Source organism: Rhyacophila brunnea, unplaced genomic scaffold, assembly GCF_057557595.1.
Source record: "Rhyacophila brunnea isolate RB1 unplaced genomic scaffold, BYU_Rbru_1.0 scaffold_17, whole genome shotgun sequence".
Taxonomy (NCBI): Eukaryota; Metazoa; Arthropoda; class Insecta; order Trichoptera; family Rhyacophilidae; genus Rhyacophila; species Rhyacophila brunnea.
In genome coordinates, this window is record NW_028232827.1 from 4,271,395 (window position 1) to 4,290,043 (window position 18,649).

General features: G+C 36.6%; 1 protein-coding gene across 4 annotated transcripts in view; it reads right to left on the minus strand.

Annotated features, from left to right (window-relative positions):
* Nucleotides 1-18,649, minus strand: part of LOC147073579 (tripartite motif-containing protein 2-like) — a 197,970-nt gene that overhangs the window by 16,245 nt on the left and 163,076 nt on the right. For all 4 annotated transcript variants that reach the window (XM_085944832.1, XM_085944831.1, XM_085944830.1 and 1 more), the window contains one exon: nucleotides 10,144-10,256. In XM_085944832.1, coding sequence (XP_085800958.1) covers nucleotides 10,144-10,256 — 113 coding nt within the window. The remainder of the gene's footprint in view (nucleotides 1-10,143; nucleotides 10,257-18,649) is intronic.

Here is an 18,649-nt window from a genome sequence, read left to right on the forward strand (position 1 = left end):
TTTTAATTGAGGTGCTGATAAACAAAGGAGTAGGCACAAGACGTGCCATATAAATAAAATAATGAATAAAGCTTGTGATTTAATGAACGAATTCATTAATATTTTTTTCTTGAGATTGGTTTATTGATTTCTCGAGAATTCTCCAAAAAGTTCTTTATTTCTTTTTTAACTTCTTCTTCGTGCAGCGTGCCATCGCCTAGCGGAGGTCCTCTGCTACGCTTGCCGATGATTTTTCCTCGGATGAAAAGTTGGAGAATGGTGTAAACATTTTAACTCATGCGGCCCTAATTCCACGTTGGCCGAATACACTTAAGATCAAATTCGACAGCCTTTTTAGCGCCGAATTACCTGTTATTTTCTAATAAAATTGTGACCGCAGAGTAATAGGATTCCATTCCGGTTCTCTCCTGGGGAATTATAGAGTTTCCAATTCAAATCCTTTGTTATTTTTTCCTAGTAACAATTTTTCGAATTCTCGAGATTATAAATGATGATTTCTGGAGATTTTAGAATGCTTGTCGGAAAATTTATTTCTCGAGATTTATCGATCACAACCTCCAGTTAGGAGTAGTTTCATATTATCACCACATACATTTTATACGTGAAAATGGATTCAAATATATAACTGATTTGTATAAAAAGTTCTCGTTACCATGTCCGATCCCAATAGGATAATATGGGTCTCCACAGAGTGGGGGTTTGTATTAACAGATTTTTGTTTTTACGAGAAATAGCTGTTTGTTAGTCACTTGCTCAACACACTAGGTCCATACACATATTGAAAAATAACATGTGATTTTTTTCCAGACAGGACTCGAACCCGGGACCAACGACATTATAGACCGACAGGTTACTCGCCCGGCCTTCGCGGGTGCAAAAAGTTACAAGCGTTTAATTTATTAAACACTCAAGGAACTTCTAATGTAGGTAGGTTTAATATGATGGGTTACTTTCCACAGGCAGAAAACTGCGAATGTACATTTTTAATGAGGTCTAAAATCCGATGTCATCTGCTTCTGCTACATCTCACCTGCTTTATTCACTGCTCTATGTTCATGCACACACTTTAAAAAAACGTGAATTTCGACATTCGAACATGAATGACTTCATAAGCGGATACGTTATAACTATCCCGGGATCCCGAGCTATTTTCGATACCTATGAATCCCGGAATTGATAAACATAATCCCGAAACTTTGGGGATTGATTTTTTTATCAATTTTTATGGAAAATAAAATATAACAGAAAAATACTTTTAATAACAAATAACTACATTAGAAAATATAAACTGAGTTTGAATGAAGTTTGATTTATACACATGCATAAGTTGCCGATTCATTTTATTTTTTCACATAAATTAATAAAAATGAGAAAGATTGGAAAAAAACAATGCTTCGCACTATTAACAAAGTAATTCCACCATGATCTCATACGTTTTACGGCAGTTTCATATTTGGCTGACTAATTAGATTTATGAAGCGGAAAGGCCATAAGTACACCATGATTTACTTTATATTTTAAATCTCGCTAACCCATTCATTAAGTCTTTACTATCAGAAACAGCAATCTCATATTAAATTCACATTATTATTTATATTACAATATTATTTACTCCATTAAACTTATGTATTTCTAAGATTGAACGTATACAATATTAACAATAAATGTCTTAAATAGTATAAATTATTATACTAGATTTATTTTTGACCGATTTTTTCAATGTTATTTGTAAATATAAAATTTTTATATTACCAATGGAAAAAATGCCAATCCCGGAACCAGTCCCTGAATTGTCAAATTGTAATCCCGAAATCCCGGTATCAGAATTTTGGTTCGGGATTGGATTCTCTAGTTATAACTGACTTGTCCATCGCATGTGCATATATACATATAATACAACATTGTTTTGTAAAAAGGGGTCGTTTCCTACATAAAGTTTGTAAAACGCTGACAAACATGATAAGTGTCGTGCTCTGTCTCAAATGTGTTAACGTCAGGCCTAAAGAGTTCAAGAAATCGTGCCCCTTATATGAAATTACATCCACTGGACATTACGCACTCACCAGTTATAGCAAACCTGTTTTTAATTAGTTACTACACGATAATTAAGGAGACGAAGTACAGCAGTGGCAATGGCGAAATTATTTAAACATTACCATTTGAAATACGACCAGATTAAAAGTAGTTAAAACTATTAGAAACATTGGATCAGGCCACACCATGAGGCCATCCATGGACTGAAACCGTATGCGGTTTAGATCCGTGTGCCATACTAAACTTATGATTTTTGTTCATGAAAATATATTTTCACTAAATTTGTAAGTGTATGGTATAAACGGATACGATCAGATGCTTATAATATACTTTGTGGAAATATATTTCCATGACCAGAAAAGATATGCTTAGTATAATAGCACACGGTTCGAAACCGCATACCATGGATGGCCTATTAGGGTAAAAGATTCGATGTTCTCACGGGCAGAAGCGATTCACAGCTGAATATGACGTCGGGAAGACATTGTACAATGCCGTAAAAATATCGAAGATGAACAAAATTGCCTACAGTAAATATAGCTGTCATATGACTTGTTTTCGGTTATCTACCACAGCCTATCTAGGTACTCTCAACAGGCACCCTTCGCCACTGGTAGGTACTATATTATATTATAACTCTACTTGCCTACTTATATAATATCGAAAGAAAAGGTATCGAAATAATTCGAAAAAATCTTTTAAAATTCAAGTTACGAGAGAGAGAGAGAGGCATTGATACTTGCCATAATCTGAAACGTATGCAATTAGTGGTGTTCAGGACACCTGATTTGATGACACGGAGACGGCGAAAAGGACGAATATTTCCGTGGTACAAGAAATAAAAATAAAAGACCTTAGTATCCGGAAAATTCTGTAGTTCTTTGGCCACATAGCCAGAAGAGAAAACGTCAATTTGTCAGCAGAATCATCGATGGTCTGACTAAGTAAGATACACCACGAGCTCTCAATACATTCAGATATGCGGGCAGCGGAATGCAAGGATCGATGGATATAATATAGTGAAGAAATTCGAATGTGGTCACGTTTTCCAACAGTGAGAGAAACACGAAATAAAAAATGTAAAACACATTCTGTTTCCTCTGCCACTAACAAACTGCCGCCATATGCATGTATGTCATGCCCCCCACATCCTGAAGCGGGCCCCCAGGCTAGGATCTTTGGCGGCCATCCCTACCTATCGTGAGGGATAAAGGCTGTGTGACGCTCTATAGTAGCGTTTTTTAAATGGTTTACGCGGTAAAATTTATGTGTACATATAGGTAGGTATTTAGTGTTTTTTGTATATTTTAATACATCCATTTGAATTATGGAGTTATCAAGTATCGATACACAATTAAAAATTGCACGATACACCTACATAATTTAAAAAAATAACATAATTAAAGGAAAATAGCGCCGACTTTTTTTACTATTCGAGCAAATTTGTGATGTGTGTTTATCTCACTTATCTGGTCGACTCGCCACGCCGAGCCCCCATGATGTAGGTATATACTAGTTACTAGTAGGTTGACAATAACTGATGTAAAGGAGCGTAATATGATATTATATGGCATAGACATACAATAGTTACCGGTGGAATAAAGAAGAAAGAAAACGCAACGAGATTAGAGCCCTGTATCGTCTTACTATATTATACAAAACCAGTATGTTACACTTACACAAATACTTATGTAAGACAGCTAAAATATTACTAAGTAAATAATGAATCCAGTCATCCTGTGAGATAGTCTTATCGGTCTGTATCTATTTAACGTTGAGGATATAGAGATTTATAATGAAAGTGGACTGTATTTCACTGAGGTCGTGTTTTGTGGAGTAGAGTGGACGGAGGGATCGATTCCAGGCACTAACCTTTCTTCATCTCTTACATCATCTATAGTATATTATATGACCTATGTGAACGTAGAGGTTGGGATCGAGAAATCTCATTTTGAGGATTCTCGACAAATAATCAAAAAGGACAATCTCGAATTTCGAGATATAATTTTTATGAAATTTCGACAATTCTCATTTCAGGAGAAATCACTATTTATTATTAGTAAATTGGTACTAGGCGACCGCAACCGGAATTTTAAAAATTCCCCAGAATTTCTTAAATTTGTCAAATTCAAGAATTAACTACCTACATATTACCTACTGCCTAACTCTAATAATAATACGGGTAGGCAGATTGAGCGTCGCTTGGGGGCGGCAGTTACTCGAAGGGCGGCAAATCGAGGAGGATCATTAGGTTTATAATATAGAAATAGCTACATAAACTTAGTAATAACGGATTATATCTTTCCATTAAGGCGGGACATGCTCAGCGTAGGTCAAAATGGAGCATTTATTGCATTTTAAAAGCATGATCCTGGACATTCCTTAAACGTTGTAGATAATCTATTTATATAATTTTGAAGCCTTTAACTTTACAACGTTTAAGGAATGTCCAGGATAATGCTTTGAAAATACAATAAAAGCTCCATTTTGACCAACGCTGAGCATGTCCGCCCTTAAAAAAATCTGTACTCTGGTTGGAAACAAAATGTATTTAACAGGACTGTTTTTTGTCGGGTTTGCGATGTCTAGTTTACTTCCATTTTCCTTGGAGGTCACGTCGTTGATGACCAGCAATGGCATGTGCAGATTTTCGAATTATAGTTACCTAGGTACATAGATCCTTAATTTTAAACGTATCCAAATATTTTGGCCAGTCACTCGCGAGTTTTGGAAGTCGTCAGGTGTATTTTTAAATGCACATATCTGATACCGTGGACTCGCAATATTGTCTATTGAAGCAGAGATGGCATTTAAATTAGATTTAGTGGTAAGTAAATATTTTGTTAGTAATGTATCCATACAACACATTTCTTAGATATTTTAATCATGAAAGGATGATACTTACAAAAAAATTGTCTAGGGATGTCACTGCGTCCATTTAGCAGTGGATAAATTGTACTACGTATATCATTGCAATACAACTAATAATATTTTTCCAGTTTTCAAATGCTTGTAATTTTGTCAGAAATTTATTCCAGAGATGTCAATAGCCTGTTCAGTTAAAAAAAAAACAGCACCAAAGCGTTGCCACAATTTTTTGGACAATATAATAGAGCGCTTGCTAAACTGTGGGCACGCCGCGACCGAAACAATTAATATATAAAATATACAGTTTATATATTATTTGATATACATAATAATATAATATTATATTCTGCACATAAGTACACAACCCGCAATGGGTGAGGACGGTGAGGTCATAGCTAATGTCTTCTGGGACGAGGAAGGATTTTTGATTTTGAATTTCATGTCGCACGCGACGCCATTACGGGAGAAAGTTACGTTACACAATGACCGCTTTGTGTGAGTCCATCAAGGAGGATAGATCACGCCAAGGCTGTTGGTACACATGTAGCCAAAAAACGCAAGCTGCTATCTGAGGACGTGGTTTTCAGCAAACTAAACCACCCACCCAATACCCTACTTCCCGCCGCGGGTGTCGACAAAAATCTTTGAGGATATTGCTTTTCATGCACCGAAGGAATCAAGGCGGCCTAGTTTGCAGAATACCAGAAAAGAAACGTCATCACAGTAGAAGTGGGCAAAGTGCATTGAACTTCCAGGAGACTAAATTTAAGGGGGATAAGGTTTTAATCTGTCAACGTGTTCTGCTGAGGTGGATAAATTAACGAACGTTTATCATAATATATTATTATGTATCACCAACATCAGCCAGCGTTGATTTTTCGCTATCAAGTTCATGAGTTTGTCTACACGAATCTGTCCAGGGTTTATCCACTTCCCAAGCGATATTCCGGCACATTGCCATTTCACCAACTTGGCGACCTCTAGCAGTGGCGAAGGGTGACTTTTTGAAAGAGGTAGGCTGTGAGAGTAACCATGCTTGTCAGATATATTTACGGGAAATAATAAGATAACCCAATATTACTACTGATGAATAGGAACGCTAAATCGATGAAATTTCAAAAGCTCAATTGGTTTGTTATAATTAGTTTATAAAAATAAGCAATTCGTTTGAATTACTTAATATGTATTTTCCTAAACATAATATATAAATGTAACATACGCTCAAAATATATTACCTATCATCTTTGAAAATATCCTTTGTTGTGTATGTATTATGTTCCATAACAATTTATAATTTAACCCGTAAAACTAGACATTTTAAAATACTTCTATATTTAAAACACAGACTTAGGTAGGTACAATATCAGATATATAAATTGTCTAATGAGTGAACGAATAGATAAATAAAAATCACGAGATAATTATTTTATATTTTTAACAACAATCAATACATATTTATGTGATTGAATCCCATAGAAATAATTTTTTTTAATTATTTTGAATAAATGTGCTCTAGCGATGTAAGCGCTAACGAAACAACTTGTAGATTTGTATGCGGGACGCCAGACATTTTGAAATTATGAGAAAAAAACTTCATATTGAAAAACCCGACGATTCACTCCAAAATAATCCTATACAATATGTGAAGCGAAACGCGGTGTGCTTTATTATTTTAAGCTTTCGAGAGATGCCATAGATGGTGCTTATTGAAATATGGGAAAAGATCGTAAAATTATGACAATTATACGATAAATGTGTTTGGGAATATTGAATATACTTATTATTTGTGATTATATAAATACGTCAATATGAAAATAAAAAATATTTTTCTTAATAAGGTAGGCTTTAAATAATCGCCTAGTATGGAGTCTTCGCCACTGACCTCTAGTATACCTCATAGACTTGTCAACTTATCTATTTATTTCGTTTCAAATATTGTATACATGACAGTGGCGAAGGGTGGAGGTAGGCTGTTAAGATACGCCATAAATAGTGCACACTAAACTTTATCAGACATGTGTATTTGTTTTCATTGAAATAAGACTACAATTTATAGACGGTGATGGTTAGTTTTTGAAGGAAACCTAGCGAAAACCAAGCCATTACAGATAATAGTCAAAAAATACTCGTCTATCTATAAATATCTAAAATTATGCAACTAAATCATACCTATCTTTGGATATTTTATAGATAGAATAATATTTGTTATCTATTATAGTTTGGTTAGGCAGGGCTTAATGAATTAAAAAAATGAACCAACAATATGTGTAATATGTATTCTTAATCCAACGAAAACGAATAAGTATGAATGAAAAGTTGTGTGCACAATTTTGTCGTATCGCTCAAAGTGTACCAATATGTATTATGGTTTGGTTTAGGCAGGGTTTAATTGATTTTTAAAAACTAGCCAACACCACCTGTAAATTATAGTCTTATTTCAATAAAAACAAATGACTGACAAAGTTTAATGTGAACTATTTATATCGAATCTTAACAACCTACCTCCACCCTTCGCCACTGATACATAAGCACTCTCAGCACAAATAGGTTAAAAGTCACTATTAGATTCTGTAAATATTATATGATTTTACAACACCAGTTTTTAATAAAATATGTTAACAAGTTCTTGAACGTATGATAAGGAATATTGTAACAACGCTTGCATTGCAGGCCATGTAAAACTAACTTCTCACATCGTCGTAGCAGTGCTTATTATTGCTGTGTGAATTTGTGGGTGTTTAGTGCTGTGGAGATAGTGTCTTTTAGCAATTACTGATTCCACCAAAACTACCCTCAAATAGAAGACGAAGATCGCACGCAGTATTTCGGTCAAGGCATCATTATTAACTTTGTATTGTTTACTTTTAACATTTTAAATCGATAAAGCGAGAGTAGTCGACGGAAAGAGAAAATGACAGATTCCCTTGTTCTAAATTCAAATATGAAAGCAATGTTTCAATGTAATAAAATTATTATCTATGGTATTTTGACGTAGTCGTACGTATTTTGTTTCAAAATGGCTACCTAGAAACAGCTGTAAATTGAAACGTTTAGAAATGATTTAATTGAGACTCGATTCGGTAGATTCCTGATACGTTTATTATAATATTGATGTTGATGACGATTGCTTTTGGGTCAAGTAAGCAGTTTAATGCTGCATACATTCCCCAGTTTCTATATTCTAACCTGGATGTCTCCTTGCGTTAGTACAGACTGATCGACGCGGTTTTATTTATCAAAAGGGGGGCACCACTTTGTAAATTTGGGAATAACTGTTGTACGCGAACAAAAAAATACAATTGTAATAACACTAATAACATAGCGTTATTCGTAATTTGTAGCAAAAGCTCGAAATTAGTTCGCCTCCCCGAGCGCAGGAATGCAGCAAAAAAAAAAATGCGAGCGATGCATTTACGCGAAAAAAACTTTTAATGCAAAATTTAAAAAAAATCCACCGAAGCAATTTCGATTCCATTTACGATGGCAAATTAGTTTATTATTATCGAGTTAACAGGAACGAATGGCGTGAGATTTAAGTTCAGATTTAACGCTCGTGTCAATGAGCTTGAAATCCAGCTTCGATAAAAAGGCATGCACACACGGTAAGTGCTTATGGGTGCGACAGGTTGCAACGACTATTGGGCCATCCGCTCACCCAGAAACTAAAATCTGATGAACTGGTTGGTGATGGAACTGATAAACTGGAGCTACTGAAACCTAATAATATCATAACCTCAAACTGTCAAACCCATTGTCGTTCCTACTTCATTCTTAGCTTTTCCGTAATATCTTTACGGGAATATTTTGGCAGCCTGTAATTATACAGGCAGGAGTATTTCTCAACAGCTGCCACATATTTAAAATTAAAGATCGGTTCGCCCATCTTTAACTTTTGACGTCGTGTCTTGACCTGTTATTGCTTGTTGTTTTTATTTAATAAAACGCATTTTTTTGTAGTACTTATTCCACTTTTAATCAATAGATTAGGACCGGTTTCGTCCGCCTCAGAGGGACATTTTCAACTGAGGCGGACGAAACCGGTCCTAATCTATTGATTAAAAGTGGAATAAGTACTACAAAAAAAAATACGTTTTATTAAATAAAAACAACAATACAATGCAGTTCCACCATGAATTGACAGTTAACAAAATAAAAGAAAAAAATGTTATTGCTTGTTTACATCGGTTCAGTGCCACCAATTTTGGTAAGAAAAAAAGATTTTTCATCGAATTTACTGATATTGGTACCACTGTTTTACATGTGACTGGAAACTGAGACTAGGAGACAAGCATGTCACGTCTCTTCGGTTTCGGTCGTGGACGTTTTGAAACTGAGAGATTCCAGTCTTGCCGTAGGCGAGCCGTCATTGACATTAGCTAGATACTGAAGTTTCAGTATCGTATTTTTTGAGTATTCACGTGAGCGGATGGCCTTATACTATCGACAGGACATGACGTGTTCATTGGAAGAATCAAACGACGGACTGTCTGTGCGATGGATCAATTATGTGCGTGTGGTTAATATTAGACACCATTAGGGATTGCAATACCGGTATTTCAAAATCGGTATTCCAGTATTAATCAATACCGAAATACCGGTTTTAAAAATCCAAAATACCGGAATATTTGGTATTGAGAAAGCACACTTTTTTACGTTTTTGAAAATGAATTATAAGTTATGTGCTGCTAAATTGCAAATATATTGAGTGAATCCAACAGAGGTGAAAAAATAATAAAACAAATTTCATCAAATATATTTATATAAGTAATTGTCGGATGAATTATCATAATATTATTTCGAAATAGAAAACATCCGTGATAAAAATGTTCAATTATTCTATAATAACTATTGATGACTGTACAAGCGTTGAATTTAAGAAGCTTTTCCTGCAGCCGGACTTATTTGCACTTGATGAACTTTTGAAGGCTTTAGTTAAAATTATCAATATATTCAAATTATTTGGAAAAAAAAACTAGTTCTACAATTATGATCAATACATATTATATATTTAAATGTCAACATAATAAATGTTGCTAAGTATGTAGGTTTTTTCTATAAAATAATATTTTAAAAAGGTTTTAATAGCTACCTATATTTATTGATTGAAGCACATACTTCTGTTTTTTAAATGTTTAAGAAATACCGGTATTCAATAAGAAATACCGTAAAACCGGTATTGACATTTTCATTCGGTATTGCAATCCCTAGACACCATGGAATATAATAGGGCTCGATACTTACATAGGCAGGTTCCGCAGGTGAGAAAGCTCTCGTTGAAGTCTTCGTAGTTGATGGAGACTGTTTCAACGAGAGTCGAGCTCATGCCGGCCATGCCTCCACCACCCAGCCGCGCCCTATAAATAAAGAAAATAAACTGTAAGAAAAGAAACGAGGAATATGTACAAATCTCATTCAAAATAAACTATACTTTATTAATGTCTAAACTCTAAAGCATAATGGCAGGCTTCAATAGAATATGGAAAACCAGTACCAATATTGTTGATCAATGGAAAGCGGGTGGCGATCGGAACGCCTCGGGAGGTGATCATCCCCTGCACCGATTGTGTCATACCGTTGCGTTATGCGTGATAATTCACAGACTACAGTGTTTTGGCGGCCATGTCTAGTTTCCAAAATTTAAAGCAGTCGGTGGCCGGTGACCCACAGCGTTTTACCTGCTCGTGTAGAATGTCCCTAAGCCAACTCTCACATCTAAACTCGCCCGTCTGCCGCACAGCCAAACATCAAGCCTTCTAGGGTGCATGTGTAGGTTTCAATGTTGCATGTGAAGATCGCGCATATAAGCACCTAGCGACGGTTGCGCGTAACCTCTCGAAACGTGGACATATTGGATGCGGCGACCAGCGAGCCATGATAGGAATGACCAATTCGTAGGTGTGAGTATGCGTTCACCAATGTGAGGAGCTCCATTTGACAACGTGTGTTTAGTGAATAACGATGACGTCACATCGACGTATTCGACACGTTGCAGACGAGACGAGTTTTGATGTGCGAGGCGGCTAAGACGTAGGTGTTGTGGTAGAGTGGCATGTTACGGATTCCGTGGATATATTTCCGTCCTGAAAGAAACCAACCTGACCTTAAGGCCGTACTTCAACAAATACGGAGCTCGAAAATTGACCCACTCTAAAACCTAATATTAAGATGTAAGCTGTTGGCTGTCTGTAGTTTCTAATGCAAAACAATGCAACATTGTACGGATGTTATAAGTTATAATTTATAATATAAAAATCATATTACGATATTATAGGTCATTTTGTATTAAGTAGTTACCTATACGACAATAATTACGCACAATTATAGAAGCATATTAATTGAAAACTTAAAACGATAATTGATAATAATTGGATAACATCGTAGGCAATATTTTGTAGTAAGTGTTTAATGGAACTGTTCAGCGGCTTGCGTATTTTACAGTGAGAATCATGAATTAAAATATAAGTACAGGTTTATTTTAAACATAATTTGGGAACACGTCCTCAAAAACACACATATTAGATTTTTTTAATATATGACCCCCGCCGGGACACGAACCTGTACCCATCAGATTCTTTACCAATTTAATCACCTGCGTCCAACCTAACTACCATGAAATTCAATAATAAACATGCTGAATTGCTTTAGAAATTTCGCTAACGACTAACACAGAACAGATTAATAAATATAATTCAGATACGCTATACCCCCAATACACTACATTTGAAGTAGGGTTTTGAATGTGTGAGTGTCCTATGAAAATAAAACACATATTATTATAGACGTGCAATAGTGTGTGCTGTAACCTTCAAATACACCAATATTGAATTAGCGTCAGTCCATAAACCGAGAGCAGTTGTCAGAACGAAGGACAAGTTTATAATGACGTATTCTTGACACGTGTTTAAGTGTACCCCATATTCTTCCACACTCGAGATCGGTTGTCTATTAGTTCACATCCGTTAGATGTTTCAGTCCCCATTAATTCTGTGTTCCCTGGCGACTGGTTTTTGTGTGCAACGGTCACAGTTACGGCTCGCTAATGAGTAGGTACAAGGCATAACATTCTTTATATTAATTAAACCCACATAATTTTGACACATCTTACTTAGAAAAAAAAATTTGAAAAAAATACGGTAATCAATACCTTGATAAAAAAATTAATATAAAATAAATAAAACATAAAAGCCGATAGCCAAAAATAAATGCAATTTGATAAGCACTCACTTCAAGATGTAAAAACTACTAGTTAATGTCATCGTTATTAAATATAACGCCCGTGGTTTAAGTTGTAAAGCACATTGGCGTTAATTGAGTGGATACGGATTCAAGTCCCGTCAGGCGTCGTAATGTTTAAGTAGGTACTTTTTGTTTTGTTGCGAAATAGGTTAAGTTTTTGCTAGAAGTCATCATCATCAGAGGCGCGACAACACGGTGTGGGTCCTGACCTCCTCCAACAGCTCCCTCCACCTGTCCCTATCTAGTGTGGCCGCTTTCCAATTCGGTACCCCCAGAATACGGCAGTCACTGGCAGCTCCATCCAACCAGCGAATCTTTGGCCTGCCTCTTCTTCTACGCCCTATTGGATTGCTGGACATCACTCTCTTTGCCGGTTCATTGTCATTCATACGGTGCACATGACCTAGCCATCGCAGTCTCCCAATCTTAATTGATTTAACTGCACTGCCCGTAGAGCTCAGCATTATATCTTCTCCTCCAATTGGTGCCGTCCCTGATCGGTCCATATATAGGTACGGCGGAGAATTTTTCTTTCAAAGATGTTCAGGGCTCGTTCATTTCGCAGAGTTAATGTTAATGTCCAGGTTTCCGATGCGTAGGTGAGCACTGGCTTTACAAGTGTCTGTAAAGAGTGCTTTTAGTTCGGCGAGATAGTATGCGGGACTTTAACAGGCCAAAGTAGCATTTATTCGCAGACATGCTTTTTTGCTAGAAGTACGTACTAATATAATAATTGGCCGGCGCACGCCACTGCGTTCTACCTTATTAACAAACGACTCCCATCCACGGAGCCTGTTATTATTAATTTATTTATTACTACTCAGATTCCAATTAACGTGATTTCCGCATCATTGGTCAATTCAATTGTTTCATCAAAATAGAGCACCGTGGTCCACAAATAAAAATTAACCTCTCTACAATTCATCACGGCGTCGAGAAGAGACGGTTATCTGAGAGAATATCAAACCCATTGTAACAGCCAACAAATTAAATAGAAAGAAGTCTTATAATATAAACAAAAAAAAACTATAGCTATACCAAGAAATCACAAAGTAAAACATTTATAAGCGAAGAAATATCTTTGCCCATTGAATCGATAAATTAATAATAATTGTCTTAGTCAAAAGAAATAAAAACATGAATTTAATTATCGAGGAGTGCCTTGCACAAAATAAGACGCCTCCTTATCAATCGAGGTCTCTACCTAGAATTGGACTACGCGTGGTTCAGCGTTGCCAACTTAACGTTCTTCTTGCCAGGTCTAGCATTTTTCGATAGGCATCTAGCTTGCAAAAAATGCATCTAGCTTATAGCATTTTTTGATGCCTTCAACGGCTTTAAATGGGCTGAAAACAAGCTAGATTTTTAGTTTATTTATTCAGACATTAACAAGTCAATGGTTGTTGATCGGGCCAACCTTCTACCAACAGCAAGTACACTCCAAAACCTCGAAACAGTCGACGAGTTTGTATATCTGGGATCAAGCATCAGTGGAAAGGGCGGATGCGAAGCGGAAATAAGAAGGCGCACACAGATTGCAAAAAATTCGATGACACGCCATACCACTATATGGAAGGATCGGGGAATTTCGATTGCCACAAAAATGATGCTTGTGCAAACATTGGTGTTCTCGATATTTATATACGGAGTCGAGTCGTGGACCCTGAAGGCAAGAGAACGGAAGGCAATTGATGCCTTTGAGATGTGGAGTTGGCGCCGAATGCTTCGCATTTCTTGGACGGAGCACAGGACAAACCAGTCAATCATCCAGAGACTGAAGATAAAGGAACGGCTCTCGACGATATGTCTGAGAAGAATTCTGCAGTTTTTTGGACATATTGTCAGGCGCGGACCGGACAACCTGGAGAGACTGGTAGTTTTGGGTAGCCTCCAGGGAAGGCGAAGCAGAGGAAGAGCGTCTGCGCGATGGAGCGACCAAGTGAAAGAGCTGACTGGGGGCACCATCCATTCTGCCCTGAGAGAAGCGGAAGATCGAGAAGGATGAAAAGTCTTGGTCGCTCAAAGGATGGCGAAATTTAAATGTGGTCACGATCCTCAGCCATGAGTGCACGATCAAGAAGATTCAGATATTTAGGCACTGAAGGTAGGTCGGTACTTGAGAAATAAAACAATTACCAAGCATTCTTGCCGTCATAGTAATATACTGGTATCAGATATTATAATTATTTATAATATCCAAATTAATAAGGCATGTGGCATATCGGGGATTCCACTCTCTGGTATTACCTAATTATTACTTATCGTATGTTGTTAGATTGACTAATTATTTTTTGGCAATTTTGAATTGAGATTCTGGATAAATGTGGTGTGATTTTTACACGTACACTGTACACATGCCCATTTTTTTAATTTTTTGCGCTTTTTTTCGATCATCAAAAACAGGTAGGTACTTATTGAAATTTTATTTTCTCAAAATCTAGAGTTTTTTTCGGCCGAATAGCTTGTTTTCGTACCCCATCTGCAGAGATAAAATGCCACCCCTGGGCAGCGCCAAAATGCCGCCTCATTTGTTCATACATTATTTTTATCATCCTTTCACGAGTGCAATATCTAAGAAATGTGTTGTATGGATACATTACTGACAAAATATCAGACTAATTATTCGCAAATCTGCACTTGTCGTTTCTGGTCACCAAGGACGTCGAAGGGCGACGGGAGTAAACTAGATATCGCGAATCCGACAAAACCAGTGAGCTTATTTTTTTTAATGGAAAGATATTTTCGATATTACTAAGTTTAGGTAGCTATTTCTATATATAACAGATGATTTTCCTCGATTTGCCACCCTTCGAGTAACTGCCGCCCCCAAGCGACGCTCAATCTGCCTACCCCCACGGGACGTCACTGCCCATCTGGTACGTTTTTGTCACCGACAGTTAGCAACACTGGTGTAGTTCGCTGTTATGTTCTCCCAATATTTTTACGCCATGGAGCAAGGCCCACTAATAGTCAAGCCGTGACGTGAAACTGTAAACGTAGATGGTAGTTTTAATTATTGCTCGTATTTCGATCAATGCAATATGGTTAAACTGTTTGTAGAAAATGACGATTGTTGCATATTGAAATAAACGGTAACAATGTGAACGAAAAATAATCAATAACCAACACTATCATCTTAATACGGAATTCAATGCCACGGTCTGAATATGGTCGACCTTGGGTATGGATGGTATGGGCACTAAACCACGAATTATTACACATATTTTGAATATCTCTTCCCGGTCAAGTAATAATTGGGTGGTTCACAATAATTGTGGATCAAGTCCAATAAAATACGATATTTTCAGTGGCTAGATAAAATAGATTTCTATTCTGTGTGTTATTATCACAATCGTAGCTCTACAATTTTCCGCATAAATGGCAATAGGTACTAAACCACGAATTATTACACATATTTTGAATATCTCTTCCCGGTCAAGTAATAATTGGGTGGTTCACAATAATTGTGGATCAAGTCCAATAAAATACGATATTTTCAGTGGCTAGATAAAATAGATTTCTATTCTGTGTGTTATTATCACAATCGTAGCTCTACAATTTTCCGCATAAATGGCAATAGGTACTAGTATTGATAAGACATCAAATTGAATGTGAATCATGTCCAATTTGACAGTTCCTTCAGCAGTATAAAGAGGTACCTATTTGCTAATATAAATAAAGCCTGAATATACCTAATTTATGTTTCGACTATTTATTTTAATTGATCAATGTATGTAAGTATAGCAAAATATGGTAAGTATATACAATGAAAGCCACATCTATCTGGGACAAGTGTCTATAGATAGATGTATATTTGATGAAATTGTTCGCAGAGTAAAGCTAGGCTGGAGTGCTTTTGGCCGCCTGAATAATGTCTTCAAAAGTGACCTTCCACTGTGCCTAAAGCACAAAGTGTTCAACCAGTGTGTGCTTCCCGTGATCACATATGCGTGTGAAACATGGACCCTAAGTAAAAGAGAGATCCAGAAACTTAGAGTAGCACAACGTGGTATGGAGAGGTGCATGCTGGGCATAACGCGAAAGGACAAAAAGAGGAATCAGTGGATAAGGAAGCAGACAAGGGTTTGCAATGTAATAGCCTTAAATGGAGATGGGCTGGACATATAGCTCGAATAAGAGACAATCGTTGGACAAATCTAGCCATCCAGTGGTATCCAAGAAGTACAAAACGTCCGCAAGGTAGACCTAGAGGCCGCTGGATCGATGAAATGATAAAGTTCTGCGGAAGTACGTAGCTACGCAATGCACAGGACCGAGAGAAGTGGAAGCAGCTTGAAGAGGCCTTCATCCAGCAGTGGATAGATTCAGGCTGATGATGATGTTGATACAATGAAAACATTCCTGAATATTACAAAAGGAGTTTTAACTTTAGGTCCAAATATCCAAAATCCATTTTGATGGACTTGATCCATAATTATTGTGAACCACCCAATTATATGACTGATTTGAGGCTCCCTTTTAAATCTTACGACAAATCGATTGCGTTATTTGCGTTACAGTAAACGCGCCACTACGTTCAACCAATATATCGTCACTGTTCTGGCAAAAGACACTAATTCGAAAAAATTACATATTGAGTTAGTTATACCAAAATGTTCCTTATTTCAAACTTTACCGTCTGGAAACCTTCTTAATAAATAAACAGTCTTTATTTTAAAGTCATCCTTTTTACGATTACAATAAACTCAGATGATAGACCATTTCAAACATTTTAACAACTTCAAAGTCAAATTACTCAAAACTAGTATTCTCCAGTTAGTGTGTTCTGCCAGAACAGAGACGATATTATATGGATACTTCCAGGGGTACAATTTGTGATTGTAATGTCGATTTCCCTACACACGATACGCTCAGCGTGAATCTTCCGATCGAATCATACCCGTCAGAGGAGGGTCAATAAGACCAAAGAGTACAGACACAGCGTTCGTATTTTACGTTCGAAAATGATTACAACACATTCGACCCAAAATCCCCGCGATCAATCCATCACCTCTTTTGACAGCCGTGATGAAAATAATTATTTATTGCCTTGCAGCGGGGGGCCCTTGAGCGATTAATTGCATTACACACACACTCCGCAATATGGATACAATCAATATTGACAATGCAACCGATTTCGTTTGTAGTAAGGCGTGAAGGCGCTAATTAACAACATTCAAACGTTTCTATTGGTTGTTATTTTGTGAGATTATTATACATGTGAGAATATAATTATTACATGTGAGATATTATTAACCGTTACCGCTGTTTCACACGCAGCGAATATTATCGCGCGACCGCACATCTTCGCTGACGTGTATATCGAAAATACTCGCGCGATAATATTCGCTGCGTGTAAAATGTGGGTTAAGGTGTTGCCTTTCCGGTGCCAGCGTTCGTATTTAAGGCTATACCTCAGCTGGGGCACGGTCTAAAACGATCGTGACTACGCGACGCGAAGATTGTGCAAACGTCGCCTGCAGAACAAAACATAATCTATCATAAAAATTCAATATGCGTCCATTTAATGTTCTGTTTATTGTTATATTAGTAACAATAATAATATATTAATTGACATGTTTTCTTTTTTAAGTAAATGGGTAACGTTTTTTAGTCATCTTTACACGATTTAAGAATTAATACCCCCGACGCCATCACGAAACAATTTTACGTGTTCACAGCTCGACTTTCGCTCTCCGATTGCCAGCGAGTCCAAAATTTCGTCGCACCTATAGTTGAAAATTATTTGCCGTTTCACTGAAGTATGTTCTTAACCATACAAGAATGCGCGCAATCTTAGAAATTAAATGGTAACCATACAAACCTCCATATTAATACTACGACAGTTTCCACACGATTTGATGGAGTATATGTGAAAATCGATTGCGCGTATTTCCTAGATAATATAAATTGTAATCACAGAGCACAGGCGAGTGGTACTAGACTCACATCTTTCACTTTCCGGGTGAATTCTCTACCTTTAAGCTGTCGATCCGTCTATGATTCATGAGAATTATTTCTAATAACTACGTTTTACCTGAGTTACTTAAAATTCTGCCAATTTAAAGCCGACCGGCTTCAAATAAATTAAGGTAAATGACATTATTTACTAAATTTGTAACCGACGTCGCTAGCCTTGCGATTATTTATTAGGTAGGTACCTACTTACAGGATAAGTAGATATGCATATTTTTTGAAAAACGTCAGAAATTTACCTCTATCAGTCAATTAAGTACCTACCTTTCAATTAAAAATAATTCAATGGACAGAACGGCAGCTTAAAAAGTGAAAGCTATGAATTCCCACGTGATCCATTTTTCTTAATAGGTATGTTTCGGAGGTTTTCAAAATTATATAATAGGTAATACAAATTTTATGAAATTGTCAATTTTTGTATGTGTGTGCGCGGCTTTACATTAGTTTATCGGCTGGAGTTATATGCTCAATTTGGAGTGGAAAATCCGCGTTACCTTCACGAGTTTTCCAATTTACCATCGTGACAGGTAAAAAA